Source organism: Malania oleifera, chromosome 12 (assembly GCF_029873635.1).
Source record: "Malania oleifera isolate guangnan ecotype guangnan chromosome 12, ASM2987363v1, whole genome shotgun sequence".
Classification (NCBI taxonomy): Eukaryota; Viridiplantae; Streptophyta; class Magnoliopsida; order Santalales; family Ximeniaceae; genus Malania; species Malania oleifera.
This window is the reverse complement of record NC_080428.1, coordinates 77,313,209-77,325,818: the sequence shown is the minus strand read 5'-3', so window position 1 is coordinate 77,325,818 and position 12,610 is coordinate 77,313,209. Positions and strand designations below refer to the sequence as shown.

The following is a 12,610-nucleotide window of genomic DNA, read 5'->3' as shown; positions in this document are numbered from 1 at the left end:
AATACTATTTCTTCCTACCAACAAAAAAAAAAAAAAAACTCTTTTTGAAGGATTACGTAAACTCATGTAGTAGGCAATGATATTTTCATTTTTTAAAAATATAATAAAAATTAGAAATAAAAATAAAAACTCAAAACTGTAACGGTCTATATTATTAATACTTTTTAAAATTATAAAATTTTTTTAATGGAACCTATGATCCTTTTTCATGAATCAAATAATAACTAAAAAGTATGATTAACAAAGAAAAGAAAGATAAAGTAGAAAATATTATAATAAAAAATATAGATTAATTATAAATATTTCATTGTATTTATATAAGGCACTTTTAGTGTTTGAAGAACAATCCCGCTCTGCATGACAACTAAAAGATGGTAAAAGTAATTTTTTTTAATGATGTTATTTTTTTTTTCAATTTTTAAAAGAAAATTTGTGAGTATTTTAATTTTAATTATATTCTACATTGACAAGCTCATCTTATTTTTATTTTTACATTAAAAAATTTGTATATAAGGATAATGATTTAACTCATGAAGCGACTAAGCAAAAAAAAATCATATGAAGTTAATTCTTTATATTAAAGTGTTGTGAGAACAAATTCCTCATAATTAAATACTACACAATTTTGGTTTTAAATTTTTACAAAAAACAAAAAGTTTACAACAAAAAATAGCAACATATGTAAATACATTATAATAGCTTGTTTCTTTGCCATGCGTACAATAACAAACTCGGAAAATGAAAAAACAAAAAAAATACTTGTCGATGTCCATTCTGTGTGAGCAAGTTTTCGTACCCCCTGAATGTACTGTGTAGAGTGAACGATGTGCCTCCTCTAGAATGACCCGCTTAATATCGGAGTCATTCGGTACGCAGATCCTAGTATGGAATCTTAACACCCATTATTTGAGATGTTAAAATCCAGATTTAACCCATTATGTACTCCCTCTACAACCTCTACCAACTCTGTATCTTTCGTCTGAGCTGTCCTGATCCTTTCTCGTAAGGTCGGTTGCACAACCAAGCTAGTAATGCAGGTTTGATGATTTTCTTCTACTAACTCCACGTCCAATCTTTCCAAGTCCATAGTGATCTGATGTTGAACACCCACTGCTGAGATTGACACATCCACTGACTTCTGACTCAGAGCATCAGCTACCACATTAGCTTTTCTTGAGTGGTAACTAATGATACAGTCGTAGTGTAACGACCCAAAAAATAATAATAATTAAAATAATTAAAAATAATAATAATTAAAAAATTTATTATTTTTATAAATTAATTATTATTAAGAAAATTAATTAAATTAAGAAATTTGAGGATTTTGGATATATATATATATATATATATATATATAAAAGTATATATGTAAGTATATATATATAAGTATATATAAGTAAGTATTTATAAGTATATATAAGTATATATAAAAGAAAAGTATGGATAAAGGAAAGAAAAAAAAAAAAAAAAAGGGAAAAAGAAACTTTGGTATTAAGTTTCCTATAGAAAACAGGAAGTGGAAAGGCAAAAAAAATGGGAGAGCCTCACGCGCAGACAGAAAGAGAAAAAAAGAAAAAAAGAAAAATTCTCTTAACTCCTGTTCTCCACTCCTCTTCTCTCTACGATTTCACCGCGGATTCTCGCCCAATTGAAAATCCGAAAATACCATCAAATTCCATTCTCCACTACCGACATATCTACTAAAATGGATTTGTCGTAGGAGTAACGTGGGCATATCTTCTGGGGTAACCCAAATTCTCATTTTTGTCTCAATTTTTCTTAAATCTTAAGCCAAATTAATGATCAGACACCATCACGAGAATCTATGGATGATTCTTTATAAGTCTAGTGGAGCAGATGTCTCGTGGGATTGTTGTAGGAATAGCCCCAAAATTAGGATAAATGAGTTATTTAGAAATAAATTGGTATTTAATTATTGTAAATTAGGAAAGGTTAAAATAATATTTTATTGGGGTTGATTTGATTGAATCAGGGTTCGGGTGAGCGCTGCGGGTATAATTTTGGGAGCCCTGCAGGCGTGATTCAGGGAATCAAGTAAGGGAGAATAAAATTATATCAGTGTTTTATTAAGGTGAACTGATTATTTAGGAGTATATAAAATTTATTATTTATTTATATGATTTTTTTAGAACAACTTGAATACTGAAAAATGATGATTTTGTTGGAGATGTATATTTGAGATAATTGCGTATGATATTAAATTCGTGTGACATGGGAGTAATTTTTCCTAATAAATTGAATATGAATTACTGTGGTATTTGGATTTGCATGTGGGAATGTTTGGAATGATTATGACATGATGAATAAATTGTTATGTTTGACTCCTGTGTGGAAATGTATTGATCTGTTGGGATACTGTGTGGGAAATGATTTGATCTGTTGGATTCCTGTGTGGAAATACATTGATACGTCTGTGTGAATTAATTGGTGTGGTTATTCGTATGCATCTCAATATAACGTTGGCATGAGGAGGTTGTTATATTGCCTAGTTATAGATCATGATATGACGTTGGCAGGTCGAGGAGTTCGTCATATTGTCATTTATATGGGGTAGGACATTGGCAGGACGAGTAACTTGTTCTACTGAGGTCATTAGAAGATGAAGTATGAGATGCATGATTCTTGTGTGGATGTGTTGTGCGCATGTGAATTTAATTATAGCATAAAAATAATGGTATAACATATTATGAATGCATGTGTGTGCATGCGGCGAGGTAAACATACCACCGAGGGCTTGCTGAGAAAGGCGAATGCTCTATTAGGTAGTTTCTTGGTATCAATGTAAAGGGATGTTACTTGTATGGGCGGGTAGACATCCCGATTCTCGGAAACCTTTGCCTTTAAAATAATAAAGATGTGTGTGACGGCGAGGTAATACTTCACCTGAGGGCTTACTGAGTAAGGTGAGTGCTTTGGTAGGTAGTTTTTAGTACCAGAGCAGAGGGAAGTTACTTGTATGGGCGGGTAATCTTCCTTATCCTTGGGGACTTTCGCCTGCATAAAAATTATGTACTTATGCATATTAGATGTGTGTATGATATTAGAAGTCAGTGATGTTATTAATGGTACATTTTCTCAGTTGTTGTTGATGTTATATGAAAAATAGTTTATTTTGAAATATAAATATTAAAACTCAGTTGTCACACATTGTTACAATTTATTCCACCCTTACTGAGAAGTGTCTCACCCTAGTGGATTAACAATTTTTCAGGTTCTTCTAGAGACCAGGTTTGAAGGCCTTGGCTGGGATTGTATTTGGTAGTTTCTTTTTGGGGTATTGTGAGATACTGATATATATACAGATATATATTTGTACTGAGTTATGTTTTAAATACTGGTTGTGGATATAGATATCTGAATGTTGTAGTGTTCGTTTTTGGGTTGTTATATAGAACTCTGCTATTTATTTCAGGTTATTTATTTATGTTCCGCTGCGTGCATGTTAATTATGATATCAGACACAGGTGATTGGAACACGTGGCACTTGGGTCCCACTTGGCGGGTTCGGGGCGTCACACGTAGTCCTTTATCAACTCCAACCATCTTCTCTGTCTCATGTTCAGTTCCTTCTGGGTGAAAAAGTACTTAAGACTTTTATGATTGGTAAAAATCTCGCACCTTTCACTGTACAGATAGTGCCTCCAGATCCTCAATGCATACACTACCTGTGACGACCTAAAGCCACCACGACGCTCTTGGCGAAGTTCTCCCCAAGTTTACCGGGGCGGATCGTCAGTGGGGCTGAGTTGGAAACCATTCCAAATCTAAAGTAAGACTTTCTACTCAATATTTGACTATTTGATAGTTGTAGAAAGTGTAGTATGTGCAGAAATACTGAACTTTAGTTCTGGGGAATGTTGTTTTTAGGGTGTTGAACAGGGAACCCTGCGGGTGTTTGTTTTAGGAGCTTTTCAGGACTCAGGTAAGGGGATAAACTAAACTAGTATTTTATGAAAAGTGTGTATAATATTATTGCATTTGATTTCAAGGAAATAAATGTATTTTTATATGATTTACATTTGGGAAATACTGCTAAAAATGATGGTATGTCAGATATATGAAAAACCTATTTCATGTGGCATGAGTAGGAATTACAATGAAAAACTATTTTTTGGGAATGTGTTAATGATACGGATTTTTATAAAGGAAAACCGGCGTACAGACCGATATTTTGATATATTTGCCGGCGTACAGGCTGAGCTATGTGTATGATTTGTCAGCGTACGGGCTGAGTTATGAATATATTTTGTCGGCGTACGGGTCGTGCTATGTATATAATTTACCGGCGTAAGAGCCGAACTATGGATATAATTTGTCAGCGTACGGGCTGAGCTACGGATATGATTTGTCGGCGTACGGGTCGATGATTTTTATGATATACGTATATATGCAAAATGATATGATTGATTTGATAATTTAATGACATGAAATATCCATGTATCACAGTTTTAGTATATGTTATATGATATTAGAACCTGGTTGGCTTGGTCTAGGCTAGCACTTGCACGGTATCGCTGCTATGTGTCCATGGTCATCATGATCATGATATTTGTGTTAACGTTGTTGTACGGAGTGGTGTGAGATTGGATGGTCGATGTGGTTTTTAAGAAGTGTGTGATCGCCCCTAGTTTACAAACCAGGTCTGGCAGACCCATCGGACTTACAAACTGTACTTTTGACTTGACAATGGTCGGTCAACCATTGTCAGTCTCGCATTCAACAACCCAATCATGTGGGGGTAATACATGACAACAGCTAACTAACCTACCAAGATTGTTTTTATATTATATTATACGAGATGAATTATATTTATGAAAATCATGTATGTTCTGCAATGATTTGAAAATATATGTTTCCCAGATATGATACAGACAGTTATACTAATATGTTTATGTATGATTTTATATAGAACACGAAAATATTCATGTTACCACACATTAGTGTTAGTTTATTTCCTTTACTGAGAGGTGTCTCACCCTGAAATTCATAAACTTTTCAAGAGCCCCTGATAGGAGAGCGGGTAAAGCACTGCTGATCTAGTACTGTTGATCTGCCATTCCAGAAGTGTAAGTGTTTTGATAAGGTCAAATGTATTTTGTGGGATGACCCTAAGATATCTTTTGGGTTGTGTACTATGTGTATATAAATACAGTGATTGCAGTAACTCTGATATTGCGATGTATGATATAATGAGATGTGTATGATTGTATGTTTTCTGCTGCTTAGGTTTCCGTTATATGTTTTGATGTATCCCTGGTACCCACGGGTTCAGGTGGATTATGATTTGCTGAGTTTTGCGATTTTGGCTTTTATAGAACAAAAAATGTAGAAATTAAGCAGGTCGTCACAACTTGTACTTCAAAGTTCTTGAAAACAACATTAAATTAACTTTGAAAGACATATTAACAGTGTGTTTGAAAACTTGGAAGTGTTTTTTAAGGTTTAAAATGAATCTGATATGATTTACCAACTAAGCTGACATAATTGAAATTTAATCTAAGTTGAAATTTTTAATGATGTCTAAAGTTAATAAGATGAAGTGAAATTTTAACTTCCAATTAATGTAAAACTTTATGAAAGCCACATTTTGAAAGAGATAATAAGAAAAGACTTGATATGTCTTAACTCTAAAGCTCATTTTTGTTTTTATATTCATTCTCTATTAATTACTATTAAAAATAAACTTTTATTTTAATATAATTAAAAATTAAGACAAATTAAATATTGTCTATTTGTAAAATTAAAAAAATCATATATTTAATATGTTTTTTATTTTCTTTCAATCAAATATAAAAATATGAATTTTTGATATGTTTTTTTCCTGGTTCCCAAATGGGGATTGTTGTGTCTTGGTACATCTTAAAATTTTGGGACGAATAGTCACCCGAAGGTCCAAAAGTCATGTGGCCCAATCCAGACGAGCCATGAAAGACCTGACATACTTGAACAGTGGGAAAGCTTAAAGACATTGAAATCACAAAATAGAAAATAATTGTTTTGCCACTAACAGAAAGCTCAATTGCAAAGAACAGGGTTCTGCAAATTTCATGTGCAGATACCAATCAATGCTGAGGAAAAAACAATTCTCCTTAAGGACCTTAACCCAAAGAAGCATATCAATCTTTACATCCATGAGTTCATCACTATTATCTGCACCTATGGAATCATACAGTGAACTTACCAATCCCCAAATAAAAAATATTTATTCCTGTAATCGAACAATTGATGGGTTGATAAAATCTGGGGCCCTGCTTTCCGCCCTTGGCGTGTTTGATGAAATGCCTGCTCGGGATGTTGTTACTTGGAATTTGATAATATCTGGTCACGCTCGTTGTGGGCATTCGAGAAGGGCTTTGTATTTCTACAATGAAATGGTTTGTGAAGGAATTAGAGAGAGTTCGTCAACTTTTTCTACTGTTTTGAGTATTTGCAGTGGCTCAGGGTTTTGCCAAGAAGGAATTCAAGTTCACGGCAGGATAATTGTCCTTGGGTTCAACTTAAATTTGTTTGTTGCGAGTCCTCTTGTGGATCTTTACATGAAAATGGGACTTCATGATGTGGCTGTGAACCTGTTTGATGACTTGCCTTGTCGTAATTTAGTGATATGGAATTTAGTTTTACGGGGGTTTTGTGAACTGGGTTGGTCAGATGGCTTACTGGGATTGTATACTGAGATGGAACTAGATGATGTGCAGCCAAATGGGCTTAGCTTTTGTTATTTGATTCGTGGGTGTCGTAACGGGAGGCTCCTAGATGAAGGGAAACAACTGCATTGCCATGTGATTAAGATGGGATGGATAGAATTGAATTTATTCGTTAAAAATGCCTTGGTGGATTTTTACTCTGCTTGTGGGTGCTTGAATGAGACCAGGATTTCATTTGAAGCTATTCCGACCGCAGATGTAATTTCCTGGAATTCAATTGTTTCTGTTTATGCTGAGAATGGTCTTTTGCCTCATGCTGTCCTGGTCTTTGAAAGAATGCAGTTGTGGGATAAAAAGCCATCGGTGTGTTCATTCTTGGGGTTCTTGAATTTGTCAAGCAGGACTGAGAATCTTCTTTTTGGGAAACAGATTCACTGTTATGTTACAAAATTGGGTTTCGATGAAGGAAGCGTCCTTGTTCAATCTGCTTTAATCAATATGTACGGGAAGTGCCGTGAGATGGAGAGTTCCGTATCTATATTTGAGGGTGCTCCTCGGAGAACTCTGGAGTGTTGCAATTCACTGATGACGTCTTTGTTTCACTGTGGTATAATTGAAGACGTGGTTGAGATGTTTGGTTTGATGGTTGATGAAGGAATTGGGTTTGATGAGGTCAGTTTGTTGATGACACTTAAATCATTATCAGTATCGGCTCCAGCAAATTTAGGCAGCTGCAGATTGCTGCACTGTTGTGCAATAAAATCAGGTTTTGAATCTGATATTGTGGTTTCATGTTCTTTAATCGATGCATACTCAAAATCTGGTCACGTTGGTCTTTCTCGCCGGGTTTTCGATGAACTCCCGTCACAAAATGCAATCTGTTTCACTTCAATCATGAATGGATATGCATGGAATGGAATGGGGAGAGAAGGCCTTGAAATGCTTAAAACTATGATCCAAAAGGGCTTGAAACCTGATGAAGTTACATTCTTGTGTGCATTAACAGGGTGCAGCCACTCGGGGCTGATTGATGAAGGAAGAATGGTATTCCACTCAATGAGATATCTTCATGGAATTTACCCAAGAAGGCAGCATTATTCATGCATGGTAGATCTGCTAGGTCGTGCTGGCTTGTTGGATGAAGCTGAAGAGCTGCTGCAACAAGCACCATCGAGGAATGATTGCGTGATGTGGAGTTCATTGCTCCGAAGTTGTAGAGTCCACAGGAATGAAACAGTGGGAAGGAGAGCGGCGAAGATCTTGATGGAGCTTGAGCCACTGGATCCTGCTGCTTACTTGCAAGCTTCAATCTTCTATTCTGAAATTGGGGACTTCGGAACTTCATTGCAAGTAAGAGAGATTGCAATGGCAATGAAGGTGAGAAGGGAAATTGGTCGCAGTTTAATTGAGAGTAACAGTTGCAGCTAACATTTTGCACCTTGTGCTATAGAAAATGATTGTCCTTCCTATTGTCTTCAGCCTTAGGGTGTGCTTTCTACCAACCACATAAAATCCGTACCTCCTTTTCCTCTTTGGTTGTACCAACTAATTGACCTTGGTTTTCATTAATTTTTGTTATATTATATACTGTACATGGACGGCAAATTGTTATTGTACATATATTTGAATAATTTGATTGAGATTGCTTCTAGAAAAAAATAGCTTTGAGAGTTTGTTTTATCCAATATTCTGTATCCGTATTTTTTTTTTGTGGGGGGAGGGGGTTAAGCCTATGTCTGTATGAGAGAGAGAGAGAGAGAGAAGTGAAGCACAAGCATAACATAGGATCTATGAAGCACTTTCAACTGGCTAGTATTAGTGCACTGGTTGTAGAGTAAAGCGAAGGACTCCAAAAAATTTCCCTTCGAAGTGTGGACATGTGAAAAATGTAAAACCTTCATGTACTTTCAAGCCAAGCCATGCATCCCCACAAAGCTCTCCACTTTCAATATTAATCTGCCCATATAAATTTAAACCCAATGTCAGCACTTGATTTACACAAATCAAGCTATCTTGCAAAATCACCAGAACCATCAAAGACATGGATAAATTTGTCTTGGTAGTGTTTCTTGGTCTGCTGATGATGGCCAATGCAAGGGTGGAAAGCTATCTAGTTGACAACCTTGCCACACTCGGAGAGCTCGAGAACCTGCACGTAGAAGAAGGAGAGGACGTAGATCTTTTCGATGCTCCATCATGGACAAGCGAAGAGGTTGGCAAGGTTCTTGTGAATGTGGATTCCTTTGGTGCAGCTGGAAATGGAGTTTCTGATGATACGCAGGTGAATATCTTGCAACGTGTTCTTAAATGGTTGTTTCTCAAGAGACACATTAATTTAATATTTTTCTTATTTTACATCATAATACAAGTAAGCCCTGGATGAATTTTTCTTTTTGGGCTAGGCAACACAGTTGCCCGATCAGATTGTACCCAAATCAATCATCAAATCAGTTGATTGATGAAAAATTAGGCCTGAGGCTTAAATATTTGGTGTCCAGTCAAGACAACGTGAAACCTTTTGTAAAATTTTCATATACTCAGAATCACTTTTATAGTCATGTAAGCTTTCTGTGTGCTGTAATTGTTCTCAGGCCTTTCAAAAGGCATGGAAGCAAGCATGCTCTACCCAAAAATCAGTTCTCTTGGTTCCCCCAGGCCGCAGTTATCTAGTCAATGCAACACGGTTTTATGGGCCTTGCGCTGACAACTTAGTCGTCCAGGTAAAGGCAGTATAATAATTGTAACTAGAATGGCTTATAGCTTTATTCCATACAGAACAGCTATGAAAGTGTCTTATTATCACCACCACCACCTAACACTTGGTGCACTCGAGAACAGATCGATGGGACAATAATAGCGCCAAATGATCCCAAGAATTGGGACCCGAAAAACCAGAGACTCTGGCTTTCTTTTTCTAATCTGACGGGGGTTACCTTCCAAGGGAGTGGACATATTGAAGGCTCAGGTGCCCTGTGGTGGGCAGCGTCTTGCAAAAAGAACAAATCAAATGTAAGTCATCTAAATTAGATATTTTATTGTCATTCCAGTCCTCGTTTACTTGAATTAGATGCACAAAGGTTAATGGTTGCTCCCTTTTTTCTGTGTCTTTACAGCCTTGCGTAGGAGCACCAACGGTAAGGATCTCTTTTTTACCTTCATTAAACGGGTCATGCAAACTATGCTGAGTAGGACTTGCTAATGAATATTTAGTGAAAATTGATCATAAATAGTTAACTGCAGGCATTAACCATATCTTCTAGCTCAAATGTGAGGATGAAGGGCCTTACCATCCGGAACAGCCAACAGATGCATTTTGTCATCTCACATTGTAATGTAGTGCGTATATCCAAAATGCTAGTTTCAGCTCCAGGAGACAGTCCCAACACTGATGGAATCCATCTCACACAGTCAACGAACATTGTTGTCGAAGACACCAAAATTGGAACAGGTTATCAATTCCTCTCCTTGTTATTCTCTTAATTATTTCCTTCACACAAGTATAGCAAGTGAACTATTTCCATGTCTAAGTTCCAATTTTGTTTCTCACCAGTTGTGTGTATACTACACAAAATTCTCCTTACAGGAACATAACAATGCAAAAATTTTGGAAAGTTCAAAAATGTCCACAAAGGAAAAAGTCATTTGTGCAATTAGTTGCATACATTTACTGATGCATTATAAAGTAACAATAAATTAGATGTGCTTCTACTTTAATCGAAATTGATATGACCTTCCAAGTCCTAAGCAAGTATGCTGATACCTGAATCTTCACGTGAGTTTTCCAGGGGATGACTGCATCTCGATTGTCGATGGTTGTTCAAATATCAGGATAAAGAATGTCAACTGTGGACCAGGACATGGAATAAGGTGGTGTCTGATTAAGAACTACATTCCTTTGTACCCTAATTTAGCAGTTGGCATGGCTCTGTGCTAATTCACAATCTGATAACTATCCCACTTGTACACTTTTTCTACTCCCCCCCCTTATTAAGTGCATATTCTGCTATTTCAGCATAGGAAGCCTTGGGAAAGACAACTCCGTAGGCATAGTAACAAAAGTGGTCGTGGATACTGCAGTCCTTAGGGGAACTACCAATGGCCTCAGGATCAAGACTTGGCAGGTAATCCTCATACTCTAGATGACAGTCTTTAACAGTTAAAAACATTAAGATAAATTGAAGGCCTTGCTTTTTTCGTAAGTATGATGATTGTAACAACTGAACCATTGTTGGAGAAAACAAAAGTGAAAAAATAAATAAGGTTTCTGATTCTCAAATTTAAAAAATTGCCATTCTGAACACCGAGCAAATTTGTTTCCCTGGAAATGATGGAGAATGCCTGCTTCCTGGTTTTATGTTATAGGGAGGATCTGGTCATGTTAATGCAGTACGTTATGACAATGTGGTGATGGAGGACGTTGCGAACCCCATCATAATTGACCAATTCTACTGTGATTCCCCAACTTCTTGCAAGAACCAGGTATGATCTCCCCCCTTTACTCTCACACTCTTCTGTCAAGTCTGATATATATTGTGACAGCATCAACATTCACAAGTTTCCAACTTGAACCCAAAAAAACAAATGACAAAGAACACTTAGTCATCCTTTCTGTACCCCTGAAGCAAAAATGTACCCTTTTTTTCTTCATGATTTTTCAGACAGCAGCAGTGCAAATTAGCCAAGTCATGTACCGGAACATTAGTGGGACAACAAAGAGCACGAAGGCAATGAAATTTGACTGCAGTGACACAGTTCCCTGCACTAAAATAGTGCTGAGCAACATCAGCTTAGAGAATCAAAATGGCAGTGTGGAGACTTACTGCCACTCTGCCACAGGCATTGGACTTGGAGTTGTGAAGCCTTCAGCCGACTGTCTGGCTTCTGCTGGCAAGGACTTCTGCACGAAAGAGACAGAACATGTTGAGCTTGCCAAAGCTGGCATGGAGGACCCAGGCCACTCTGATGAACTCTGACTTGGAACATATAGGCAGCTAATATACTAAACGAGATATATACTTAGATCGAACTCGTAGAGGTTTATATAAAGAGGTTTGGGGTGCTGAATCAACTTTTAAAGATAATTACAAATGTTATTTAGTTATTAAATAGAAGCTACTGTATTGATTCAGACTGAGAGAGAATAATGTACTTGTAACAGATATAAAAAAAAATCATTGAGATTGATTATTATTTTATTTTACATCTTGCTCCTACTATATGATAAAAAAAAATAACAATGAAGCCTTAAGTTCCATTAGATGAGGTCAGATATATGAATCATTTTATGCCATATTGCACAATCTAGGACAATATCCTCAGAAAGTTGGGGTAATGTCAAAAATGTTTTTACTACCTCGGTTCAGGTTATGCTCATGATGTATGGTAACTTTGCTAATCCCTAAGGAAAAAATGGCATTGTTTGGAATCAGACATTGAACCTTATGGTTTTCACCACACCAACCCCAAATGAGAGGTGGGAATTTGAATGCTGCTAATGAGGATTCGGTTGTTTAATATTGGGGCACAAAAGGAATTGGGAACATAGGAATGATAGCCAGTGCTCCTAAGGCGGCTTATATAGATGCAATTTAAGGAGGGTTTCTTGGTGGTTTGATTTTTAATTAGTAATTTGTACCTAGAAGAAGGGGTGCCTAGGCGCAACGGTAAACTTGTTGCCATGCGACCTAAAGGTCACAAGTTCAAGACGTGAAAACAGTCTCTTGCAAAAATGTAAGGTAAGGATGCATATTATAAACCCACCTTTGTCCGCCTTTTCCTCGGACCCCGCATGCACGGGAGCTTTGTGCACCAGGCTGCCCTTTTTTTTTAATTTCTACCTATTGAAGCAAAACCTAGAAGCAGGTTGGTCTAGCAAAACCGAGCTGTCCTCCCTCCTGCTGACCTATAACAATGGACAAAAATGCTCTAGGGGTACCTGAGGTTGT

The 12,610-nt window shown here is 36.6% G+C and overlaps 2 protein-coding genes across 2 annotated transcripts; both read left to right on the top strand.

The window, feature by feature from the left end:
• Window positions 1-6,006: 6,006 nt before the first annotated feature.
• Window positions 6,007-8,350, top strand: LOC131144151 (putative pentatricopeptide repeat-containing protein At3g05240). The gene has a single exon (XM_058092586.1). The coding sequence runs from the start codon at window positions 6,069-6,071 to the stop codon at window positions 8,091-8,093; it is 2,025 nt and encodes a 674-aa protein (XP_057948569.1). The 5' UTR covers window positions 6,007-6,068; the 3' UTR covers window positions 8,094-8,350.
• Window positions 8,351-8,666: 316 nt separating this feature from the next.
• LOC131144150 (probable polygalacturonase At1g80170) lies at window positions 8,667-11,867 on the top strand. The gene is made up of 9 exons (XM_058092584.1): window positions 8,667-8,946; window positions 9,257-9,385; window positions 9,504-9,674; window positions 9,779-9,799; window positions 9,906-10,113; window positions 10,451-10,532; window positions 10,678-10,786; window positions 11,028-11,144; window positions 11,324-11,867. Exons 1-9 carry the CDS (start codon window positions 8,707-8,709, stop codon window positions 11,636-11,638), a joined length of 1,392 nt encoding a protein of 463 aa, XP_057948567.1. The 5' UTR covers window positions 8,667-8,706; the 3' UTR covers window positions 11,639-11,867.
• Window positions 11,868-12,610: the final 743 nt, after the last annotated feature.

Bases quoted from the DNA above. Each gene is read 5' to 3' on its own strand.
- LOC131144151 (XM_058092586.1), top strand. From the start codon at position 6,069: ATGTGCAGATACCAATCAATGCTGAGGAAAAAACAATTCTCCTTAAGG.
- LOC131144150 (XM_058092584.1), top strand. From the start codon at position 8,707: ATGGATAAATTTGTCTTGGTAGTGTTTCTTGGTCTGCTGATGATGGCC. The intron at 9,675-9,778 runs GTAAGTCATCTA...GTGTCTTTACAG, and splicing joins GCAAAAAGAACAAATCAAAT to CCTTGCGTAGGAGCACCAAC. The intron at 9,800-9,905 runs GTAAGGATCTCT...AGTTAACTGCAG, and splicing joins CTTGCGTAGGAGCACCAACG to GCATTAACCATATCTTCTAG.